General features: G+C 43.2%; 1 protein-coding gene across 6 annotated transcripts in view; it reads left to right on the forward strand.

Annotated features, from left to right (window-relative positions):
• The first annotated feature begins 400 nt into the window (after positions 1 to 400).
• Positions 401 to 23,774, forward strand: part of SLC4A8 (solute carrier family 4 member 8) — a 65,553-nt gene continuing 42,179 nt past the window's right edge. For 3 of the 6 annotated variants that reach the window (XM_036456811.2, XM_045587992.1, XM_045587994.1), the window contains exons 1-5: positions 401 to 626; positions 10,546 to 10,627; positions 19,699 to 19,866; positions 20,372 to 20,507; positions 21,768 to 21,928. In XM_036456811.2, coding sequence (XP_036312704.1) covers positions 582 to 626; positions 10,546 to 10,627; positions 19,699 to 19,866; positions 20,372 to 20,507; positions 21,768 to 21,928 — 592 coding nt within the window. In that variant the 5' untranslated portion in view covers positions 401 to 581. Of the gene's footprint in view, positions 627 to 10,545; positions 10,628 to 19,679; positions 19,867 to 20,371; positions 20,508 to 21,748; positions 21,929 to 23,774 lie in introns of those variants that run through there. The other 3 variants (XM_036456810.2, XM_045587991.1, XM_045587993.1) reach the window with 3 other exon arrangements.

Below are 23,774 nucleotides of genomic sequence, written 5' to 3' on the forward strand. Positions count from 1 at the left end.
CTTTAATGCTCCTTAATCTGGCCACAAGCTCACAGATTAGCAAGTATTCTCGTCCTTTTCCCTCATCCTCAATTACTTCCTTCTGCAATCCCCCCAAGGGACGTTTCCCCAGAATTTAAAAATCATCCAGAGAATAAAACCAGAATAGACAAAAATCAACACTTTCCCACGTTCCCAGGGTGAGGGGCAGCTGCAAATAGAAGAATGAGATTTTTTTCAGTTTCCAACAAGCAATTGCAAGGACCTTCAAGCCCTGAAGGGAGGGAGGCGGTTTCCACGGCAACCTGGGCTCCCCGGGCTGCCCCCCCCCGCCCCCTCCGCCCCCCCGCGGTAGCCCGGGTACCGCCGGCCAGCGTCCTCCCGTGCTCCGCGCGCTGATTGGCTGCGCAGGCCGCGCGCTGATTGGCCGCGGCGATGCCTCGCGGGCCGGTGGCCACGGAGGCGGAGGAGGAGGTGGATGGTGGACCATTGGCTCCGGATTAGGGGTCGCCGTCGGGGCGCTTCGCTGAGACCCGCCGGGAGCCTAGGGGCTGCTGACGCTCGGCCTGGAGCCCGCGGGGGACTCCGTGCTCGGCTCCGCCATGCGCGCGGCGAGTAGCGAGCCGGACGGCGTCCTCCGCTATCAGGTAGGGCCCGCCTCCCGCCCCTCCCCGGGCTCAGCCTCCTCATCCTCTGCCCACCTCCCCGCCTCTGCCCCCCGGCTGGGCTCCGCGGCCACTCCCTGAGGGCGAGGGGAGGCCGTCCCGGGACACCAGGGGGCGCTCCGCGAGGCTGGGCACCGGGCAGGGACTGCGAGCGGGTGGGTGACCTTGGGCCGAACCCGGGAGCTGGCGGATCGCCGCCGCATCCCGTGTGACCTCCGTTCTCCTGGGGCCTCCCTGTCAGGGGGGAGGCCGGCTTCTGGCCTCGCCGTGTGGAGCAGGAACGTGGGAGAAAGAGTAGCCAGGGGCCATCCTTTGAGGAATCAGGTGTCCTCATTGTGTTATTTCTGGGGGTTTCTGGAAGCGCTGGGGAGATGGGAGGGAGGCTGGGACCAGACCCTGGTAGTGTGTCCAGCTTTCTGACTCCCTCATGGCGCAGGCATCTGACAAGTTCTGGGTGGGGAAGCAGGAATGGGGTGTTGAGGAGTCAGGAACAGTGTTTACTTAAGAGAACGAGGAAACCAGGTTTCAGTAGCCGGTAGCCCAACTGTTGGGGTGGCTAATGTAAGGAAGAAGCGCCGGACTGTGTGTCAGCGCCTGTAGGTTCAAATCTCATACAGGCTTGGTGACCTTGAATGAGTCCCTTGCCCCCTTTAGCCTCGGATCCCCATCTAGTAAAATGGGAATGGTAATCCCTGCTTTGGTGTAAGGGCAAGACGAGGTGCTGCTGTGAAAGGGCTTAGTGAAATAATGTTTATGGCGAGACGACCAGTAAGTGAGTGGTACCTTACTCAGTTCTGGACGATGACATCCCTCTCCCCGTGCCTGTGAGATCAGGTGTCACAGTTACTGCCCTGGAAAGAGGGACTGATTGAAGAGAGGGCCTAGTCTGAAGTGGGAGGCTGTGAAGAGAAGGACGGACCTTCTTGGGAAGGATGATGGGTCTTGGAAACAAGTGCCACATTGACATCAGGGATGGTTTCTGTAAGGAGTCAGCAAAAGCACTGAGTTTGTAGCAGAATGAGTATCAGATACTGACTCTCTTCTTCCTGTGGTAGTTTGCTACTAGAAGATCTGTAATTCCTTCTTTGTTTGCTCCATCAAAAAGGAATCTTATCTAAGGTTTTAGAAATCCTTATCTAATCTGTTAAGGCCTATTAAGTGTATTATTCACTTACATTTGGAATACAACGATGAACTAAAATAGGCAATGTTTTTGCTCTTTGGAGCTTCTCGTCTAGTGTGTGAGTGTGTGTGTGTGTTTGGAGGATAATCACACGTAAATGTGTTATTATAAACTGTGATAAGTTCTTTGAAAGAAAGACAGACAAAATATGGACAAAGATCTAAAGCAGTGTTTTTCAACCTTTTTTGGGCAAAGGCACACTTGTTTCATGAAAAAAATCACGAGGCACACCACCATTAGAAAATGTTAAAAAATTTAACTCTGTGCCTATATTGACTATATATTAAGTAATTCTCTTGAATAGGAATCAAATAAACACAAAGAAAGTATTTTATAATTACTTTATTATGAAATATTAAGTAAACAAAATAGTGAAAAATTATAAAATTCTTGTCTTGTCTGCACCTACGGCACACCAGGCAACATCTCGCGGCGGAACAGCGGTTGAAAAACGCTGCTCTAAAGAATAAGTGCCTCCTGAGGGGAGAGGGAGCTCAAAGGGTCTTGGAGACACAAAGAGCTCCATGTGCAAAAGTCCTGTGGCAGGAGGGGTGCATCTGGCTGTTAGGCCTGAAAGGGGGCCTGCGTGGCTACAGCCACAGAGTGAGTGAGGGGAACGGTGCGAGACATACTCTGGTGTCATAATGTACAAGGCCATTGTAGCCCATTTTGAGGAAGCTGGTATTTCTCTGAGGAACAAGGGAAGACACTCTAGAGCGCACGTGTCAAACACAAGGCCCGCGGGCCTTGTGTTTGACACGTGCGCTCTAGAGAGCAAAAGAAGAGAGAGGGAGAGGAAGGGAGGGAAGGAGAGAGAGTGTGTGCCAATCAGAGATCAGATTTTTTTATTAAAAAGATTTCTCTTGCCTGGCTGGTATGGCTGAGAGGTTGAGTGTTGAGCCGGGAACCAAGAGTTCAGGGCACATGCCCGGGTAGTGGGCTCAGTCCCCAGGAGGGGCTGTGCATGAGGCAGCCAATTGATGAAGTTTCTCTCTCATTGATGTTTCTATCTCTCTATCCCTCTCCCTTCCTCTCTTTCTGAAAAAATCAATAAAAACATTAAAAAAATGATTTCTCTGGCCGAAGTGGGAGAACAGGCTGGAATGAATGTGAGGAGACAGTGTCCTTAACGTGCAGAGTGTGTACAGGTTATATTGCCAAGGTCATAATAACCCCTAACCTTCTGTTTGTGTTCTGTGAAATAGATAATTCCTGAGTGCTTCTGGGATAAGATAGAAAATAATTACCTCCTTTACATCTAGTTCATGAAACTTTCATGGGTGGTAGGATGAGGAGAAGAAACTAAATAGAGTAGGAACAGGAGGACCTCATGAATCATGAAGGCTGAGTCAGGCGACAGACAAATGGGAACATGGATATACTAGCAGGGAGGAAAAGAAATGAGTGTGGAAGGAGGAAAGTAAATGTCTGACTTGTGGGAGACACAATCAAGCAACTGAAAATTACCAATTAGTCCTCCCACGTAGGCTGTGAGGAAGGAAGATGGACCTTGCAAAATGAGGAGACTAAATAACTTGTGCAAACAGTGATTCCAGACCTCACACCCAAATAGCATAAGTCTGTTGTTTTCTCTGGTTTGGACTGTTGCACTAGCCTCTCATGATTCCCTCTGCCTTCTCTCTTGCCATTCTACTTCAGGCCTGGCAGTCAGGGGGAGCTTTTAAAAACACAAATGGGATTATGTCATATCTATCTTGAAACCTTTTAGTGACTTTCCAGTTCATTTTAGAAGAAAATCCAAAGTGCTTATCAAGCTTTAACATGATCAAGGCCTCGACTACCCTCTCTGACTGCCTCTCTTCCACTCTCTATGCCTCCCTGCACCGGCTTCTGTTTCTTCGATATGGCCAGCTCCTTCATGCCTCAGGATCTTTGTTCTTGCTGTTCCCTCTGCCTAGGACATTTTTCTATCTAGGCCTTCTCATGACACAAGTGTCACCTCCCAAGAGTGTCTTTCCTTGACCTTTAACCACAGTCACTCCCTTTCATACGATAGTATTTTGTTTTCTTAACAGCACATATAATTCATCCGAAGTGTTCTTGTTTTGAATTCTTGTTTATTTTCAAATAGAAGTTTCATGAGGGCAGGGACCAGGCACCAAGTATTCTCATCTAACACAGTGCCAGGTATAATATATAATAGGTTTGTGATTCTAGATTATAGAATGGATGATTCTCCCATAGTCAAAGCCAGTGTGTCTCTCCTTAAAGAGCTTGTGACCTTGTTGGGATTAGCACAGGGCAACACACTGTCATTGCTCTCCCTTCTATGCTCTGTGTCTTTGCCCAGATGTTCCCAGCTGGAAAATCTTTCCTATCCTCTCCAAAATATTTTAACTTCCAAGCTTCATATCACTATCATAATATAGTCTGTCTTCTCTGCTCACCACACCCACCAAGTTCTGTTTTTTCTCCCACCCCTTATGGAATATACCTGTTCTCTCTACTGCTAACCTGGCAGTTCCCTTTGATGATGATGTTTTATGTAAGCTTTTATTGGTGCTTGCCACGTGCAAGACACTGTGTTAAGTGCTTTCCATGCATCATTTCATTTAAGTCTTTCAATAACCCTGAGAGCTACATGCTCTTATCCCCATTTTTCACATGAGAAAACCAAGAGGAAAAAAAGATTAAGCATTTTTTTCTAATATGTGGCTGCCTCTCTTCAAAGGATGTCTCCTTAATCACTCTGCATTACTGTAGCTTTTATCTTTGATTCCTAGACCAGTGCCTGGCTCAGAGTGAGCATTAATAAATGTTTAGAAAGATATGTGTGACAAGGTGTACAAAGGATATTATTAGAGTGGGAAGAGACTGGAATGAGGGGACTAGCGAAGAGGCTATAATTTAGGATGAATCAATGAAGGTCTGCATTATTGAATTTTGATGACATCTGTAGAGGTGACTATTGAAATTTTAGGAGTCAGTGAGCCCTTAAAGGGAGTAACAATGAAAGGAGATAAGAAAGCTTTAGGGAAGCCTAGTTTGGACTGGAACTGGGGACATCTTCAAAGTTCCTAAAATTTCTCCTATAAGCAGTCCATTCTGAGCAGAAAGAAGTGCTGGAGGAAAAGGTGGAGAGGTCCAGGACTTGCAGGGAGGTTCAGAGAAGGTGGAAGTGGAGGAGTGGGGAGCAAGTGAATTTGGGAAATAACTAAGGCTTTTCTGTGAATTAGGCCTGCTCAGAATGGAAAGCTTTGCTGACGTCTTGAGAATAACAAACCCTGGTAAGTGGGTGGTCATTGAAAAGCATAGCCAAATAGAAAGCAAGTCATACTCTATATCCTATGGTGGCCCTGAGAAAGCTCCAAGGCAAGAGTTCCTGAAGGAGACTTGAATACTCCTGCCCAATGATGCTGGCACATGTCAGTTAATATTTCTTGAGGGAATGAATGAATGGCTTTGTAGAGAGCAGGTCAACTTTTCTGAGGTCAGTTTATGAGAACAGTCAGTATTTGTTGAATGTTATTGAACAAAAGTATCAATCATAGCATCTCTCCTCTCACTACATTGCAGTGTACAGTCAATACTCCATCACCCTCTCCAAGGAAGGTAGTAACACATTTACTCTGGTTTGAAAGTTAGAAAGCCATAGGGTATGTGTTGGTTTCTATCACTTCCATAACAAATTACCACAAATTTAGTGTCTTAAACAACACAAACTGATACTCTTACAGTTCTGTAGTTCAGAAATCCAACAAGGTCTCTCAGTGGGTAAAGTCAGACGTTGGTGGGGTTGGAGTTCTTTCTGGAGGCTCTAGGAGAGAATCTGTTTCCCTGACCTCTTCAGTTTCTCGAGGTTGCCTGCATTCCTCCCTCTCAGCTCCCTCCCTCCATCTTCAAAGCCAGCGATATAGTGTGTCTCAGACCCTGCCTTTGGTGTCATATCTTTCTCCATAACACTACTCTTCTGCCTCCCTCTTCCACTTTTAGGGACCCTTGTGATTACATGGAGCCCACCAGAGAGTCCAGGATAATCTCTTTATTTTAAATCCAGTTGATTAACAATCTTACTTCCATTTGCAACCTTATTTCGGGGTCATTATTCTGCCTACCATTATGTATTACCCAGTAATCTATATTGGACAGGAGTAGCTGACTCCAAGTGGGCTTCAATAAAAGAATCACTAAGAAACCAGAACCAGATTGAAATTGTATGCCTTTAGAAAGCTGCTGAAGAGTCAGAATAAGAAAATCCTGGGTATTCAGGAGCTCATGGCTACCCAGAAGAGATCTGGGACAGCTGGGACAAATCCTGGTGGAACCCTTTTTTCCTATAGGATGGCTGCATTCAGTGAGGAAGTCAAATTGAGGTCATTCAAGAGTTGGTGATTTATGGGTCATATTCAGTGACAGAGTCTTTTTTTTCTTTTAAAGATATATTTTTCTTGTGCTCGCTTCGGCAGCACATATAATAAAGATATATTTTTCTTTTTAAATATGTTTTTAATGATTTTTTAGAGAGAGAGGAAGGATAGGAAAAGAGTGAGAAACATTAATATAATAAGAGAAACACATTGATCAGCTGCCTCCTGCACGTTCCCTACTAGGGATCGAGCCTGCAACCCAGTCATGTGCCCTTGACTGGGAATCGAACCCACAACTCCTTCCGTGTGCGGGCCAATGTTCTATCCACTGGGTTGAGCCGGTGACAGAGTCTTCAAGGGCCAGAATTCACAGACTTTGCTGGATGAAGAGGAAGATGGAAATGAATAAAAAGATGGAGAACTATTGAAAGTCTCGGAGCAGTTTGAGGGACAAGATTCAGGAGCACTAAGGATTTAAGGCACATGTGTCAAACACAAGGCCCGCGGGCCTAATCCGTCCCGCCAGGCCTTGCAATGTGGCCCGCACCGCGCTGTCATCACTGCACTCTGCTGCATTTCCATCACAATGACAGTTTATGACTGTTCAGTAAACCATTCGGCCCGCGATTTAGGCTGGATTTTAGATTTTGGCCCCTTCTCTGATTGAGTTCGACACCCCTAATTTAAGATAATAATGTGGATCTTGAGCTGTTCTGTGGACATGAGCTTTCAAAAACAACCCAGGTTCTTTGCTTTTAGCAGTATTAGAGTAAAATGTTAATGTAAGGAATACAGAGAAACTTGAGTTCTTCCTATCCCATTTAGTTCTTGTGAGATCTTAGCCTTGATTTAGGTCTGTTGTGAGGATTAAGTGAGGTAATATACAATATGTAAAGCACAATGCTAGACCATGATATAGTAAGTGCTCATAAATATTTGTTTCTAATACTAATTGCATTAACTCAGTTCACTGATTAGAAACCCTGGTAGCTACTTATATATTTGCCGATTTATTTATTTATTTATTTATTTATTTATTTATTTTTAAAATATATTTTATTGATTTTTGACAGAGAGGAAGAGAGAGGGATAGGAAGTTAGAAACATCAATGAGAGAGAATCATCGATCAGCTGCCTTTTGCACACCCCCTACTGGGGATGTGCCTGAAACCAAGGTACATGCCCTTGATCAGAATCGAACCTGGGGCCTTTCAGTCTGCAGGCTGACGCTCTATCCACTGAGCCAAACCGGTTTCGGCTATATTTGCCGATTTTAAAAAATTGGTTAAATATGTTAGAACTTAAACACTTGACTTTTTATTGTCCAGGGCAGGGGTGGATGGGAGGGTGGAGGGGTAGGATCGTGCTATTTATGGTCTCTGGAAACAGTGGAACCTTAGGAGAAGAAGATGAAAGAGGTCTTTAGAGGTAACATATCTGAGACTGACTGCCAGAAAAGAGGTGGGGCTGAGTCTGGCAGGTATACAGCCCCCAGGTGGAGCTGAGCAGTAGAGGTGTGTCAGGGAGAGGGCTCACGGTGGGCTCCACTGCCTGCCCTCTTCCTCCTCCCCTGCAGCCTCTGTGGCTGCTTCTAGGAGCAGGGCCATTACGTAAGGCTCAGCCCTGCCCCTGCCTTTTAATTTGTCCATTAACTGTAAGTGAGAATCTGGTTTGCTATTCAGCTATAATTCATTCATTTTTCAAGGCTCGTAACAATGCTTTCTCTCTCACCATGTGCCTTGCAGTTTCAATGTCTATTTAACTCCTTTAGTTCCTTTTATCTCACTGTGTTCTTGTGATAGGCATTCACATTAACTCACAGCTGTGCGATGGTTCCTGGTCAGTGACTCAGGAGGAAGTACAGAAAAGAGACTTAGAAACAGGGCCTTTTCTCTAGTTCATCCTTTTTCCCTCCCTTCTTTCTTTCTCCTAAACTTATATAATGTGGATAATATGATTCTAATCTTTTTCTGAGTCATAAGCTCCCCTGAGAATCTGGTGAAAGTTATGAACCTTTCCCAAGAAAAATGCACACTCACACATAATCCTCTGAAGTCCAGTTATAGGGACCCTGGAAATCCATGGTTAAGAGATCTTCTCTGCCATAAATAATGATGGTATCAGAGGAAATAATAGCCACTGGTGAGAACTCTGCAACAAGAACAGACCAATGAGACTTGACGTACCTTTCTTTTCATTTTTATGATTTTAAACAAAATTCATGTATACTTGAAATTTATGGGACATTTCAAGCATGTACCAAAGTAAGAAAGACTTGTAAAAATGAATCACCATGTACCCAATGACCTGGCTTCAACAATGAGCACACATCCATGTTGATTCATCTGTTTCCACCCATTCTCCAAGTCCCAGACATCATATTATTTCATCAGTAAAAACTTCAGTGTGTATCACTAAAGATTAAGGACCATTTTTAAAGATGACATAACCACCATATTACAATAGTATTGTTACATTTAAATTTAACATATTCTTTATATAATCAAATATCCATTTAGTTGTTTAAAATTCTGTGAGTGCTTTTTAAAATAGTTGACTTATTTGAATCAGGATCCACAGTCACATTCAAGCCTGACCTTTTAAATGCGCTGACTAATGGTTTTGACAGTGACTCTGTTTTCTTTGCCAAGACAAAGAAAGTAGATGAATGTTAATTCAGTGAGTTTAGGCTGTGATTAACCAATCTAAATTAAGGAAACAAACAACAAGTCGATTTTCAACCTGAATTTTTCAGACGGTTGACCTTGCTCTTTATATTTTGCTTTCATGGTTCTTGAGTCAAAAAAATCAATCATTCCTCACTTCCCCCTTTTTTCAGATTCCTGCTGGGTTCCATGCTGTGTCAGGTGTCTGTAGGCAGTATTAAGCATACTAATTAATTGATCCTGATCCTTTTCCTCTGGATATTACAAACCTGTGGGGGAGCCAACATGAAAATTTCTTATGAGAAAATATGTTATATGACTTAAACAAAAGAGTTCAGAAAACTAATAAGTATTTGCTCATCAAAATTTATTGGATATTTACCACATCCTGGACATTTTACTAGGTGCTAATACATAGGAGTGAACATAAGTACGTACCCTCCTGGGACTTAGAGACATGAAAGCTACTTACAATGGTAAGCTACAGTATTAGACTCTGGGAGAACATAAAGAAGAAAATATGTGGTTCCTGCTATCAGGAAATTCATGACCTTAATCATAAGGTAGACGAACAAATAAGTCTATAATAAAACAAAGGAAGTTTTTTTTCCATCTAAAAGTTATTCCTCAAACAGGACTTTATATCGAGTCCTTATAACTTAGATGGAAGTGAAACTGACATGCTTAGAAAACTGACTCAAACAAAGCAGCTATGGGGATGAGGAGGACATTGATGTTAAAGATGTATTTGAAGATTTTGAATAACGTTTATAAAGTGTGACAGTAAGTAATATTTCTAAGCTAATTTATTATTTTGCATATCTGTAATCTTTCAATGTTACCTATAAACTAGAGGCCTGGTGCATGAAATTGGTGCACGGGAGGTCCCTCAGCCCGGCCTGCACCCTCTCCAATCTGGGATCCCTCTCACAACTTGGAACCACTGGCTCCTAACTGTGCACCTTCCTGAGAGAAGCATAGAGAGCTAGAAACATCGATGAGAGAGAATCATCGATCAGCTGCCTCTTGCACACCCTATACTGGGGATGTGCCTGCAACCAAGGTACATGCCCTAGACCGGAATCAAACCCGGGACCCTTCAGTCCCCAAGCTGACGCTCTATCCACTGAGCCAAACCGGTTTCGGCATGCTGTTGAAATTGTAATACTTAAGTGAAGGAAACGAAAGGTAGGTCACCCTTCCTTGGGAATTATATATAGAGAAAGAAGATGAGCCTTAGGATAAGACACAGAAGATTTAGGCAGGGAACAGGATGGATAATTTCAAGGACAGAGTGTTAAACAGGCTTAGATGCTGCAGAGGTCAAGGAGACCGACAAGTTACACCAAATGAGACAATGTGGTTGACATCACTTACAAAATGCCATTGTATGGATGTATAGATGGAGTGCAGAGATGAAAAGGCATGAGATCTGCAGTCATAAGACTTGGACTCAGTCCTACTTCTGCCTTTTATCACATTTGTGACCTTGGGCAATAATTATTTTTTGTTCTCTGAGTCTCAGGCTGTTCATTTAAAAATAAGAAAGAGAATGGCTACCATATTTGTATCTCAAAGTTATTGTGAGGTTCACATTTAAAAAATATATAAACCATTGTGTTTCTCTTCCCAGTGTTGCATAAAGAGTCTGACACATGGTACTTAACTGAATGTTGGAATGAATGTGTGGGTATTACTATGACTATTTATTTATATTTTCACAGAGACCAGATGAAGAAGCTGTGGTGGATCAGGGGGGGACCAGCACGATTCTCAACATTCACTATGAGAAAGAAGAGTTGGAAGGTAAGAACTGCTGTTCCACTAATGGGGGAAACAGTGAGAGGCAGCCTTGTGCGAGGGCAGCTTTGTCATGAGGAGACGGGTTTGAGTTCTAACTTTCACAGGCTGTAAGACTTAGGGGAAATCACTTAATCTCCCTTAGCCTCAATTTCCTTGTCCGTTAAATAAAAGTAGGGATAATAATACCCAATAGACAGCATGTGAGATAGTACTTTGAGCACTGCAAAGTCCACTGTAAACATTAATAAGTGAACTCTTCCATGAGAATGTGAAGTACTCAGATCAGTGTTTTGATTCTTGACAACTGCTTAGAAATACATATATATGCAAACTTTTAAAAGATAAATACAAATAATTTTTAAAACTCAGTTTGGCTATAACATCTTATTTGTACCCCATTTACAATGTTCACTCTTTCCTTCCAACTAAACCCATTTCTGCCTGGTGTTTTCATCTAAACAAGAAAAGGGAAAACACATATGTACATACTAGAGGCCTGCTGCACGACATTTGTGCACTGGGTGGAGGTGGGCACTCAGCCCAACCTGTGCCCTCTATCAGTCTGGGACCCCTTGGGGGATGTCTATCTGCTGGGGGGCGGGTCTAAGCCAGCAGTCGCCCCCTCTGCCCAGGTGTGCTACTGAGGAGGCAAGAGAAGCTTTCACTCGCCAGCTGTGAGTCCGGCTTCTGGCTGAGCAGTGCTCCCCGTATAAGAATGCACTGACCACTAGGGGGCAGTTCCTGCAATGAGCATCTGTTCTCTGGTGGTTAGTGTATGTCATAGAGACCGATCCTTCTGCCATTCGGTTGATTTGCGTAATACTCTTTTATTATATAGGATTCTTTAAGAGTCACAGCACAGAGTTACGTAAGAATCCAACTGAGTGGATAGGAAGAGGCATTGTTATTGACCTGCTGTTTCTAGTTCACCTTATTAAGGCTCTTCTCCCTTTCTCCCTGCCCCAGCCCTAGCTCCCCACATGACCACATGTGGTGCCCTGTTTTCCTTTTTCCCCTGGGCCCTAGTTTCCTGATACGTGGTGATGCTTGGTTTTATTAGAGAACTTTTAATGAGAACCCACATTTGGCTCAAAAGCCCTTGTGAACTCTCCGCAGCACCCTCTCAATGTTGAAGGCTATGATACAGCAACTCTCTAATGACTGGGACAGCATTTGAAAAATCCTCTCTGTACTGCTTGTTCTCATAACTTTTTTTCCTCCATCATCAAACTTGTACAATTCCTCAAGAAAACTTGTCCTTTAAATAAGGGGAGTGAAAGCTCTAGAGGCTGACTTGGTCTCTGTTCCCATGAGGGCTTATGTGGGTGGCTCTGTGGAGGCCAGTGGGTTTGGATATATCAAGGTTAAGTTTTCCAAACTATTTTAACCAGATGGAAGGGCCAATGTGGGTTTCAGAATTGGAAGAAAGCGGGAGAAGAAATGGGTGTGGGGGTGGGAGGCTAACATTCGTTAAATGGCCTTTATGTAATAGGTATTTGACTGGGGTCTTTGAACAAGTTGTCTTTTTTTTAATCTTCTCAATACAAGGCCAGGTAGGTATTAGACTTATTTGAGGTCATCTAGCCCAATGATGTCCAAACCTTTTCACCACATGGCACACAACCTAGTTACTAAAATTCTGTGGCATACCAAAAACATATTGTTTGCCAATCTGGCGCATGCGTGCACACGTGCGCGCGCGCACACACACACACACACACACGTATAATTTTGATTCATTCACACCAGATACCTATTGTGTTGGCTGTTGTCATTTTTTTTTTTTTATCCTCACCCAAGGATATGTTTTTTATTGATTTTAGAGAGAAAGGAAAGTGTGTGTGGGGGAGAGAGAGAGAGAGAGAGAGAGAGAGAGAGAGAGAGAGAGAGAGAGAGAGAGAGAAAGAGAGAGTGAGTTAGAGAGATATCAACATCTATCAGCTGCCTTCAGTATATGCCTCAATTTGGGATTGAACCTGCATATCTGGTGTATAGGCTGATGCTCCAACCAACTGAGCCACCTGGCCAGGGCCGTTATCACTTTTTAATTTGGCAATCAAAGGGAAAAGAGATCAGTGTCCCTGACTAAATAGTCAGATATTATACGTTTTAAAAATTTCTTGCAGCACACTGATGTGACACCGGTTGAAAATCATTGATCTGATGGCAGGTGATATGGGATGAAAGTTGGCTTTTCCACTCTACCACACCGTCTGCAAGGGAGGATGGTATCCAGCACTAACTCCCCAACCTCAACATTTTGTTCCATTATATAAACCTGTTCGTGTATTAGCCTTCTTCTGCCCAGATAATCCTATTGGTTCTCTACCCTCTTATTGCCCCGGGGGCAATGCTGCTCTCAGTTTAGTTGTTTGGGCCCACTGGACCTTTGTCCTCAGCAGGGAGATAACCATTTATAAACACTCTTGTCTCCTTGCGAGTAGAATAATCAACTTGTGCAAACTCTCTTGAATCCCGAGGACTGTGTTCCATTCTCAGAGGCTAGCTGAGTAATTGCCAATAGGATCAGCTTCTTATGATGACATCATCTATTCTTTGTGCATTCTCCATATTGCCATAAAAAAATAGTAATCTGTGATGTCATTAGAGAGTGATGTGTTGGGAATGGCCGTTTATACAGAGACCTTTTTGAAAACTAGAATCTTATTTATTTTAGCACCATTTAAAAAAAAGTGGTTTAGACAAATGGAGACAAATGGTGCCTACTTCTCAGGCCTGACGTGGTCCTAGAGCAGCTCTGGAGAGAAGAGGAATTTGCTATGGGGCTGGCCCTGCTGTGGGCTCCACCCCGACTCACTCTGAGGGCAGCTCCGGGACTCAGTGCGGCTGCGCTAGAGTGACATCGTCTTTTGAAGGTGTAGGATAAAATTATATTCTGGTTTGATATGTATGCCATGGTACAAGGTTTTGTGGCTGCAGATAAATCCCTGGTCTTCCTTCCCCTTTATTCCATATGTCTACCCCATGTGACATAAACCACTTTATCACTCATTTTCAGAACTATTCTGAGATTTAATCTCTGGACATTGTGAGAGACTTTTGTAAATCTGTTTGTTTTTTGTTTTGTTTTGTTTTTGCATAAGTTAATTTCATCAGTAGGAGATAGTGCATTAAACCATGCCATTGTTTTGAAGAGTCAAAAGCAAACATTGGAATAGATTTCCAAAGATAAACTCACGAAGAGCAATTATAGTCCATGATGTGCTTCCGTGGTCTCCCCCAGTCTCCGAGGAACATGGAGCAGTTGCTTTAGTTAGAAGAATGGATTTTTCCATTTTTTCTGGCAGATCATTATTCCTGATTAACTACTAGATTTATGAATCCTAGAATAAGTTTAGGGCCTTTAATAAGTTTTTAACAAATGTGTAAGAGCCATTTGCTCATATTTATAAGTTAAAAAGAAAAAGAAAAAGAAAAGGCTTGCATCTGCTCCACATGTTAGATTCCTCCCTGTGGTTATTGACTTTGAGTCAACCTGTAGCCCAGAGGAGGGAAACACCTTTTGTATGTGCTAATGAGTTCTGTCTGCATTCTTGGTAAACAGCGTGTATGGAATGTTAAAGACAGCTTCCATCTGGAGGGTGGATCTCACCTGTGCTTTCTGTCCTGCTCCACAAGATTCAGTCCCAGTTCACTAAGGATTGTTCTCTGCATTTGTATACATACTTATCTTTTGAAAATTGATTTTAGAGAGGAAGGGAGAGGGAGAGAGAGAGAGAAACATCAATGATGAGAGAGAATCACTGATCGGCTGCCTTCTGTACAACCCACACTGGGGATCGAGTCTGCAACCCAGGGATGTGCCCTGACTGGGAATCGAACCGTGACCTCCTGGTTCATATGTCAACGCTCAGCCACTGAGCTATGCCAGGTGGGCAAGTATACACACTTATTAAAAAAATATATATACACTGTTACATCTTTTGTATAAGTTTTACTAAATTAATACTTGTGTTTGCAACAGATAGCCTCTAACGAGTGGTAAATAACTGGAGAAAAGACTGGAAAATTGGATGGGAAGGAAGTAGAATTTGGGTGAGTTGATAGGTAGATGAAAAGGAAGAAGATTTTGAGGGTAGAAGAGGGTTAAATGGCTAGCAAAGTGACCATGGGATTAGTTTAGTGAAGTCATCACAATGCCAAAATCCAGTTAGGTCTGGATTTTACTAGTGCTATATTCATTTCCTAGTGTCCTTTTCTTTGTCTTCTTTTCTGCTGATTTCATTCAGAAAATCCAAGTTTCTGCTTGAGTACCAGCATAGAAACTGATGCCTAATTTTACTTAGCTCTGACCTCTGCTGGAGCTTGTTTTCATTATCGCTTGTCTCACTGGTGTTTTAAGAAGGCAGGCACTGTGGTTGGCTAATGTTTGTGAGAACTGATTAGACTAAAAGAACTTATTAGAGAAGGAGGAGTCTTTTTAAAGATGCCTCTGTAGAATGTCTTCCCTGTTACACTACTGATTTGCCTAGAAGGAATTTAAATATCAAGCAAAAGCATACATTAGTTACTCAACAAACATTTACTGAGGTCCTTTTACACTAGTAATCTATTTTTGCAGCAATAAGTAAAGATAATGAGACCAATGGAACCATTGTGAATACTCCAAAGAAAGCCTTAGCCAAAGCCTTTCCTAGGTCTTGAACATTAGATCCTGGACCAGCCATCATTTGAACAAGTCCTGAGAAGTCATTTGGTTCAACTTCCTTGTATTACTTTAATAGTGTCAGTAGTGAATAAATTAACCAAGAAAATGAGTCTAATACCATGGGTTCTAATACCTAATTTTTGTGTCCTCAATTTCTCTTAAGAATGTAGTTAAATAATACTGGCATTATGCCAGCACAAGCCCAGCAGAGATATTTGGAATTTGCTTAAGAAGTAGAGGTGCTAGCCTGGCCAGTACCCGGGATATTTGCTCAGAAGAGGAGGCATATGGTTGGGATGGCTCTGTTGAAGACTGAAAGTCACCCTCAGCCCGTTCTTCACCTGGACACACTTCATTTTACAACACTTAGGTCACTGTTTTAGGGGTGGTTGAGTGATTCTCTAGGATCTAAATATGCTTTTCGTGGCCCACAGGTTCTTCTTGGCTGCGCCTGTCTGTCTCTAACCTCCCCCCCTCCTCTCCTTTCCTCTTTCTCCTTACTCTGGTCCTACTGGCTGTCCCTTTCCCTTGGAACTAGCCAAACACAGTGCCATCGGAGAGCCTATGTACTTGATCTTCCCTCTTCCTGGAATGCTCTTCTCATGACCTCTCCTCATCACTGGATATCTTTTCTAATCATCTTAGCTAAAGTTTCCCTTCTCCATCCTATTCTCTACTACAGATATTCTAGCACTTCGTTGTATTTTATTCATACAAATGAGCAGTATTTGAAATAATATGTTTTTGTTTTTATGATGTCTGTCTTCCCCCACTAGAATATGTGTTTTGAAGGCAGGGATTTTGTGCAGTTCACTGCTGTATCCCCAGCCCTTGGGATAGGACTTGGTACAATTAGATAACTCCAGCCTGGGTTGACCTGAGTGGTGTACCACAGGGACCTAATTAAATACTATAGTCAAACATTGTTAGTTAACAGATGGTATTTTATTAAAGTGGTAGTTAATTACTTGCTTTCATAGTTTATAGTTTCCATTGATTATATCAGAGGACCACAATCCTACATCTTAGCAAATGACCTTTTCTAGATCTATATTTCTGTTTCATTGAAGTTTCAAGATAACTACATTATTTGTTGAAATCTGCCTGTCAAAAATGTCCTGAGGTGTGCCCAAGTCAACAGGACTGTCCTGAGACAGTTAGTGTGCAATAAGTGTGATTCTTCCCGATACTAAATATTTTATTATCCTGCCTGCCTCTCAACACTCTAACAAATCTCTGATCAACTTCCCTTCTAATCATCACTGTTACTTTTTATTTTGCTTTATCACTTTAGAAGTTGAGAGACAGGGGAGGACAAAGAAAAGGAGGGAGAAATAAAGAAAGGGTTGTTAGAATAACACCCGCAGGCACTTGAACACCACTTGGAAGTGGAGAGCACTGACAAGGAATCCCCAAAGAAGTTGAACATAGTCTTAGGAAATCCCATTGCTGGGGAGAGGAAAATGAAGAGTTGGTATCTCCTTCCACAGAGTCCCCTTATCCAGAAAGACTTCTCAAGTAAGCTTTTAGTTATCAGGTTGGCTAGGATTTTCTCAGTCCTCTCATGCCCTGGTGAGTATTTCATCTTCCAAAAATATGTTCACTTTAGTTCTTCATTTCTTTTGTGATCCCCTTCAAATTAGGGGCCTTCTTAGTCACATTAAATTCTCCTGAGGAGATTCTAGGGGTTTATGCTCCTAGTGCAGGCACTAAGGATATATCCCATTTTCTGGATATGTGGAGAGGTGACCATATATAAGACACTTTTGCATTTTGTTATGTGAGGATTCAAAGAGGAAGAAGTTTTGACCTGGGACCTTGAGGATCTTGCAATTGAATAGTGGGAGATAACACTGATAGAGGCTTAACTTTAATGCAAGGCATAAAATGAATACACAAGAGAATGCTAGCCAAGGACTCTGGGGATTTAGAAGAAGGAGGTGCCATATCTGATCAGGGAGACCAGAAATAACACCAAGAAGGAAGGTGCATTGCAATGAATCTTAAAGGAGCGAGCCACGTCCGTGTCCAGAAAGCATCGGCACATTTATGGAATAGCGGTTTGGTTTAGGTAGAAGAAAGAGTGTGAGATGATGGTGGGTGCAGCAGCCAATGTCATGAGGAGGAGACAGAGTCAAAACCAAGCCATTCAGTTGCTCAGGAAGATGCAGAAGGTGAGCATCTCCAGATATCCCCTCACCCTGAATATTTATTTGATAGGAGCATGTATAGGATTTTAACTTCTATCTCTCTCGGTTCTCTTAGAGGTCTTTCCCTTTATTTTCCTACTGAATGTATAATTAGTCCCAGAGGAGGAAGAGACTAGAGAGCAGGCTGGGACCCTGAGCATGCTGGAGCACGGAGGGTGCTGACCATGTAGGAGTGAGCAGTTCCAGAGCAGCACTTCAGGAGGCTTGGTTTGTGGGGTTTAATTGGTGTGGGAGAAAGGAAGACATTCCCTGCTGTTGTCCAAGTAAGAGGAGGGAAAGGCTTGACAGCCCTAATCATAGGATATAACCCTGAGGGCCAGAGTAGAGGTGGAAATCTAAGGTAACTGACGTTTCAAGTCTGGAACGTTGAGAGAATGGCGCTGCTGTGGACAGAAAAATGAAGAAATGAGTATGAGCCTGATTAGGGATGGAGCATGGTGGTTTGCTTTGAACCATTTAGATAAAGATTTGGGAGTCATTTGTAGTAGTGAATTTTGAAACCAGGGGAGTAAAAATTACTAAAGGGAGAGAAGAAAGGGTGAAGGAGGGAAAAGCGGGAGCCTTGCTTTGATTGTGGGATTGTGGGAGCAATGAGGAAGCACAGCCAGAGAAGTGCAAGCGAGTCAGAGAGGGCAGTGGGTCAGGAGCTCAGGGAGCCCGACCACCAAGGGGAGGAAGTGGTCAAGGGATTTGGGTGCTGCATAGAATGTGGGGGGCTCTCAAATAATGCAATGTATGTAAAATTTTAATTGTAAGATGATGGAGATTTGGTGATAGAACGTAGGTGGTCTTTGGTGTCCCTGAGCGGGCAGGGTCAGAGGAGAGAGGTCACATGCAGTGGCTATGGAACGAGGAGATGATGAGGAGAGGGAGGGAGGTTGGTAGATTGTTCTTGAAAGTGGTTTGATGGAGGAGGGAAGAGGACAAGGCAGAAACATGGGAGAGTGGCACTGCATCGGGAAAGTTTCTTTTTAAGATAAAGGAAACTTGAGCAGGAGAAATTCATGGAGGGGATGGATGGAAAGGAGAGAGGAGGATAACTGATGGAGCAGGACTCCAGAGGGGTGGGGGCGCTTTGCTCGTTAGCCTGGCAAAGAGGAGAAGCTGGGGGAGGAAAGTGAGCCAGGCTGAGGTGGAGGAGCTCACCTGAGAGGGCCTGGATTTCCCATTAAAACATGAAGAGAGGAAATGTGGAGAAGGCTGTGGATTTGAAGGCAGCGACTAAAGACAGGAACAGCTTTTGTGATGGAAGACATTGGGAGCCGGTCAAAGCTAGAGTGCGAGCCGCAGCAACGGGGTAGAAATGAGGGAAGACCAAGGCTCTGTGTCGGGGGCGGGAGCATCCTGGGAGTTTCTGATTCTGGACTCCAGGCCAGGCAGGAAGGCTAACGCAGCAGGTGGAGGTGAGAGAGGCCTAGAAGTCATTGCTAGAATAAAATAAGGTTTATAGAAGGAATGAGGGAGTAAGGAAAGGAAGAACTAGAGAGGAATGCTATTGGACCACTTTTTCATGTTCCCCTCTTTTTGTACAATTATTTCATATCTCTCCCTATAACCTTAGCCTCCCTCTGGTTTGTAACTAGTCTCTCATGCTATTCTACAGTGCAGAAAAAAAAGGAAACTGATCCTGGAATGTATTAGCTGCTGACATTTATTCCAGGTATTGTGTTCAGCATTTTACATACATTACGTTATTTACTGTTCACAAAACCCCGCTGAGTTTAAGTAATAAACTTTCAGTATTCCTTTTAAAGGCAGTCACAGAGAGATCAGATAACTTGTTCCAGGTCACAAGTTGTGAATGATGAGGTCAAGTTTTGGACCCAGGCAGGTTGACCTGAGTACTTTTCCCAGCTGCCTCCCTGCTAAGGCTTGTTGCAGTTGTCATAGAGTGATTGTATTGCCTTTTTAAAAATAAGTGATCAGATTGTTGTTGTAATGACAACTAGCATTTGTATTGGCCTCTAATGTTCATGCACATTGTTTCTTTTGATCTTCACAACACTACTGCGGGGTTTGCAGCCACATGCAAGCAACTTTCGAATTCTAAGATCTCTATATCCTTAGCTCTGGAAGTCTTTGAGGTTTATCATTACAGGGTTGTGACCAGGCCCTCCTCCTCCTTCCCCCCCATTAAATATTCTAAACTCCCTTTGCTAAGGGGTTTTCTGTACAGACCTTCTACTTCTTTTCAGGTCACAGAACTCTGTATGTGGGGGTTCGGATGCCGCTGGGCCGGCAGAGCCATCGGCATCATCGAACTCATGGCCAGAAGCACCGGAGACGAGGCCGGGGGAAAGGAGCCGGCCAAGGGGAGGAAGGCCCAGAGGCCCTGGCACACGGCATCGCCCTGGGGAGAGAAGGTGGGTGTCCATGGCCGGGAGGACTGATGAGGCTGAGGGACATTAAGCAGATGATTTTGATTCTCTGCCCTTTCTATTGAGTTTTTAGAGCTTGCTTCCAAGAAGAAAAAATGCTTCTAAGAATCAAAAGTATCTTCCTGAAAACTATACAATTCAGGCCCCCAAATCAATACCATAATAGGTGAAATGATTTGCTAAAGAACTAGTCATTCCTTTAGATCAGATTCATCAGATTTCCAGTTTCTTGTGTGTTTTTTTGTTGTTTGTTTGTTTTTTACGTGGTCTTAGTTACTGTTTTTTTTTCCTCCCATGAAACTGCTTTCACAGAAGAGATTTAAAAAAAATTTCCTGGGAATAAATAAATTTTTAAAAAAATCTTGTCTTCAGGATTATCTTAAATATGTTCCTGACGTTTTAAGGCCCCAGATGTGATAAGTATGGCGGAATTCTGTCTCTGCTCGAGCTGAGGCTGGGAGCAGACCTGTCTCTGTGGTTGATTTTCCAGACACACCATCTCAGCGCGTTCAGTTCATTCTTGGTACTGAGGAGGATGAGGAGCACGTGCCTCATGAGCTGTTCACAGAGCTGGATGAGATCTGTATGAAAGAGGGGGAAGATGCTGAGTGGAAAGAGACAGCCAGGTATGTTCCTAAACTAAACTGGGTCAGGGTTTGCTTGGGTAGGCCATGGTACCTTTCAGCAAGTGACAGGCCTGCCTGGTCTTTTATTTCTTCATGGGAAAAGTGGTGGCTGACTTGGGAACTGATGTTTGAGAGTGTTCTTTGGAGAATCTTGATGTTGACCTCTTTGTGGTATCTCTGGTCACACCTATGCCAATTGACCTTGAGCCTAGAATTGAGGTCCTCTCTTATTTTGGGGGGGCCCAGAGTACTTCATGGGCTATCTTGATATTATAGATCTGGTGTAGAGGATGCCTGGTGGGCCCACCTTGGTGTGGACCTAGCCAAGAAGACACAGCACAGGTTCAGACTTTTCCTACAAGTGAACCATAGAGTCATTTCAGTTTTAATTTGGTGGGATTCACATAATTTTTGATATTTTAACTTCTTATGGGACAGTCCAACTTCAGAGACCTTGAGATTATAGCGTGTCTGACAGGCTTTTTGAAGTAGTTGTAGAGCGGCCGTGCTTGTCTAAGGCTCCAACCCAAGAAGCCCTTAGATTAACCAGAGCCACGTCTGGGCTCCTCTAGTAACTGACCAGTGGGCCTTGTGGATGATACAAAGCCAGCATGCCTGAGCCTCGGGGTAGGAGGCAATGTGCATAACTAGCAAAGTGTGGTTCCAGCTCACATCGGAATAGCGCTTCCTTGATGCCTGCAGTCCCCATGGATGTTTTCTACAGGTAGACAGGATTAAACAAGCCAAGCCATCTGATACCAAATGAAAAGGCAATTAATCTTGTCATTTTGTCTTTGCAAACTGTTAAAGGTCACACCGATAGGCCCTTTAAGGAGAAGAAATCATTTTATTAATGCGATTTGTCAGTGTATCCAAATGATAGAGATTGGACCTATTTTTAATTGCATAAGTAATACTTGCTCATTATAAAAATTAGAAAATAAAGATAAATAAAAAGAAAATATAAATTATGTTCAAAACCCCAGGAATAATGAGGAATATAATATTTGGTGTCTAATACATGGATGTGTTTGTGTTTTTAAAATTTTATTTAAGTAAAAATGGAATTAAACTGCACTCAACCTTGCACTGTTGTACAGTCTGCTGTTTTCACTTACCAATGTACCTGGAACACAGAGAGTAGTTTACAATGTTCAGTGTGATTCTTTAGACATCTTTTTTGAGATTTACATTAAAGACTCGCTCTTAAAAAGTCCCCACTTTCTATCTTTGGCATCTAGTTCTTTGTAACGCTTTCAGGTGGCTGAAGTTTGAAGAAGACGTTGAAGACGGGGGAGAACGCTGGAGCAAGCCCTACGTGGCAACCCTCTCGCTGCACAGCCTCTTCGAGCTGAGGAGCTGCCTTATCAATGGAACGGTCCTTCTGGACATGCGTGCAAATAGCATAGAAGAAATCTCAGGTGAGGTTAGGTGAAGGAAAGCAGGGCGATGTTTGTGTAAATTAAGAAGTGTGGTATAGAGCAGCGGTGGCCAACCGGTGGTCCGCGGACCACTGGTGGTCTGTGAGGTCCGAAAGGTTGGCGACCGCTGGTAGAGAGGGAAGAACCAATGGCTGTGTGTCCGTAAGCAAGTCACTTAGCGTTCCTGACCTCAACATCTCAGCCGGGGGGTGGATGGGTTTCAAACTAAGAAACCATCTATTTCACAGACTTATGGGATTCAAATGACATGGTACTTAGTCTTCCATTTTTTTTGTTCATTCAGCAAACATTTATTTTATATTTATTTATTTATTTATGCCTGATTATGTCCTAGGCACAGGAAATAAAGGTAAAATACAGCTCCTACCTTAAAGAAGCTCATCTTTTAGTGGGGGAAAGTAGCTATGGAACAATTAATATAAATGCAACAAGGGGAGACATATTTTGACAGTAATTTCAGAAAGGGGCAACTAGGAGTTGTGCAGAGAAAAGGGGGTTAAAGAAGATTTTTAAAATATGGCAGCTAGGAAGACATGTATGAAACTGAGTCAGAAGTACCTCTGCTTCTTCAGCAAGATATGGAAGGGAGATGTCTGATGACGTTTTATGGAGTGGTTGAGTGTTATGTTACTATGTTTTGGGAATGGAGTTTGGCATGTGGGTGCATGTGAGGATTTTTTCCTCGGCTTGGCTTGATTTGGCTGGAGAGGTTAAATAAGGATTTCTCCGAAATTTTCTCCATTTAAAGTAAGTAGTTCTGTCTCTCTGGGATCACATGGGGACCTACCGGAGAGGTCAGCACTGATAGGATCCTGTGTCCCCTCCGAAGATTCTAGGGGGAAGTTATTCCTTGATGCTTCTAGCTTACAGCTTCTAGCGTCTCTCTAAGGCTCTGTATCTCTCTCATAAAGATATTTGTCAATGTCATTCAGGATGATCTCATCTGGAGAGCCTTAATTACATCTGCAAGGACTCTTAAAATAAAATCACATTCACAGGTCTCGGGGTTAAACATATCTTTTAAGGGGTCACCATTCAACCCACTACAAAAGCCAAAAGGGAAGAGAGTTTTAATTCATCAATGTCAAATGCTATAGAGAGGTCAGGTTAGGTAAGGACTAGAACATCACATCCATCAGATTGAGCAACTGGAAGGTTATTGATGATTTTATCAAAAGCAGTTTCTTTGAGGTAGCCAAATTACAGTGGGCTGAAGAATGTTTGTTTTGAGAACTTTAAGTGATAGGAGACAGGGAGAGGGAGAAGAAGAATGAAAAGTTGAGAGAGATAGAGATAGATAGAGAGAGAGGAAAAAAAAAGAGAGAGAGAGAGAGAGGGAGAGGAAGAGGGAGAGGAAGAAGGATAGGTGAAATAGGTAAAGGAGGACTTGGGGAGGATATTCTTATCCTGTTTCCTCCCCCCCCCCTCCCCCACAAGATGAAGGATCTTGAAGCATGTTTAAATATTGGAGCAAGGAAACAATCAATACAAAGGTTAAGATAGGAAAACATGGATCTTTGGCTTGAATATTTAAAATAGATTTTCTTTATTACTTTTAGCACTTGGATAGTTATGATGCACTTGGAGTTGAGAATAGGTTGAAGTTTGGGGAGGCTTGGGAATAGGTATGTAGGATTGAAGTAAAACTGTTATGGTTTTCCATATTAGATACCTGATGTATTCATATTAGTGATGAATCACAGAAATGTTAAAATGCTCTTCTTGGCTGAAACTGGCTTGGCTCAGTGGTTAGAACAGGGGGTGGGGATTGTCCAGCCAGTGGGCCCTATAAGGCCCAAGAAGTCATTTGGTTTGGCCCTGCCAA

Source organism: Pipistrellus kuhlii, unplaced genomic scaffold (genome assembly GCF_014108245.1).
Source record: "Pipistrellus kuhlii isolate mPipKuh1 unplaced genomic scaffold, mPipKuh1.p scaffold_m20_p_3, whole genome shotgun sequence".
In the NCBI taxonomy this organism is placed as follows: Eukaryota; Metazoa; Chordata; class Mammalia; order Chiroptera; family Vespertilionidae; genus Pipistrellus; species Pipistrellus kuhlii.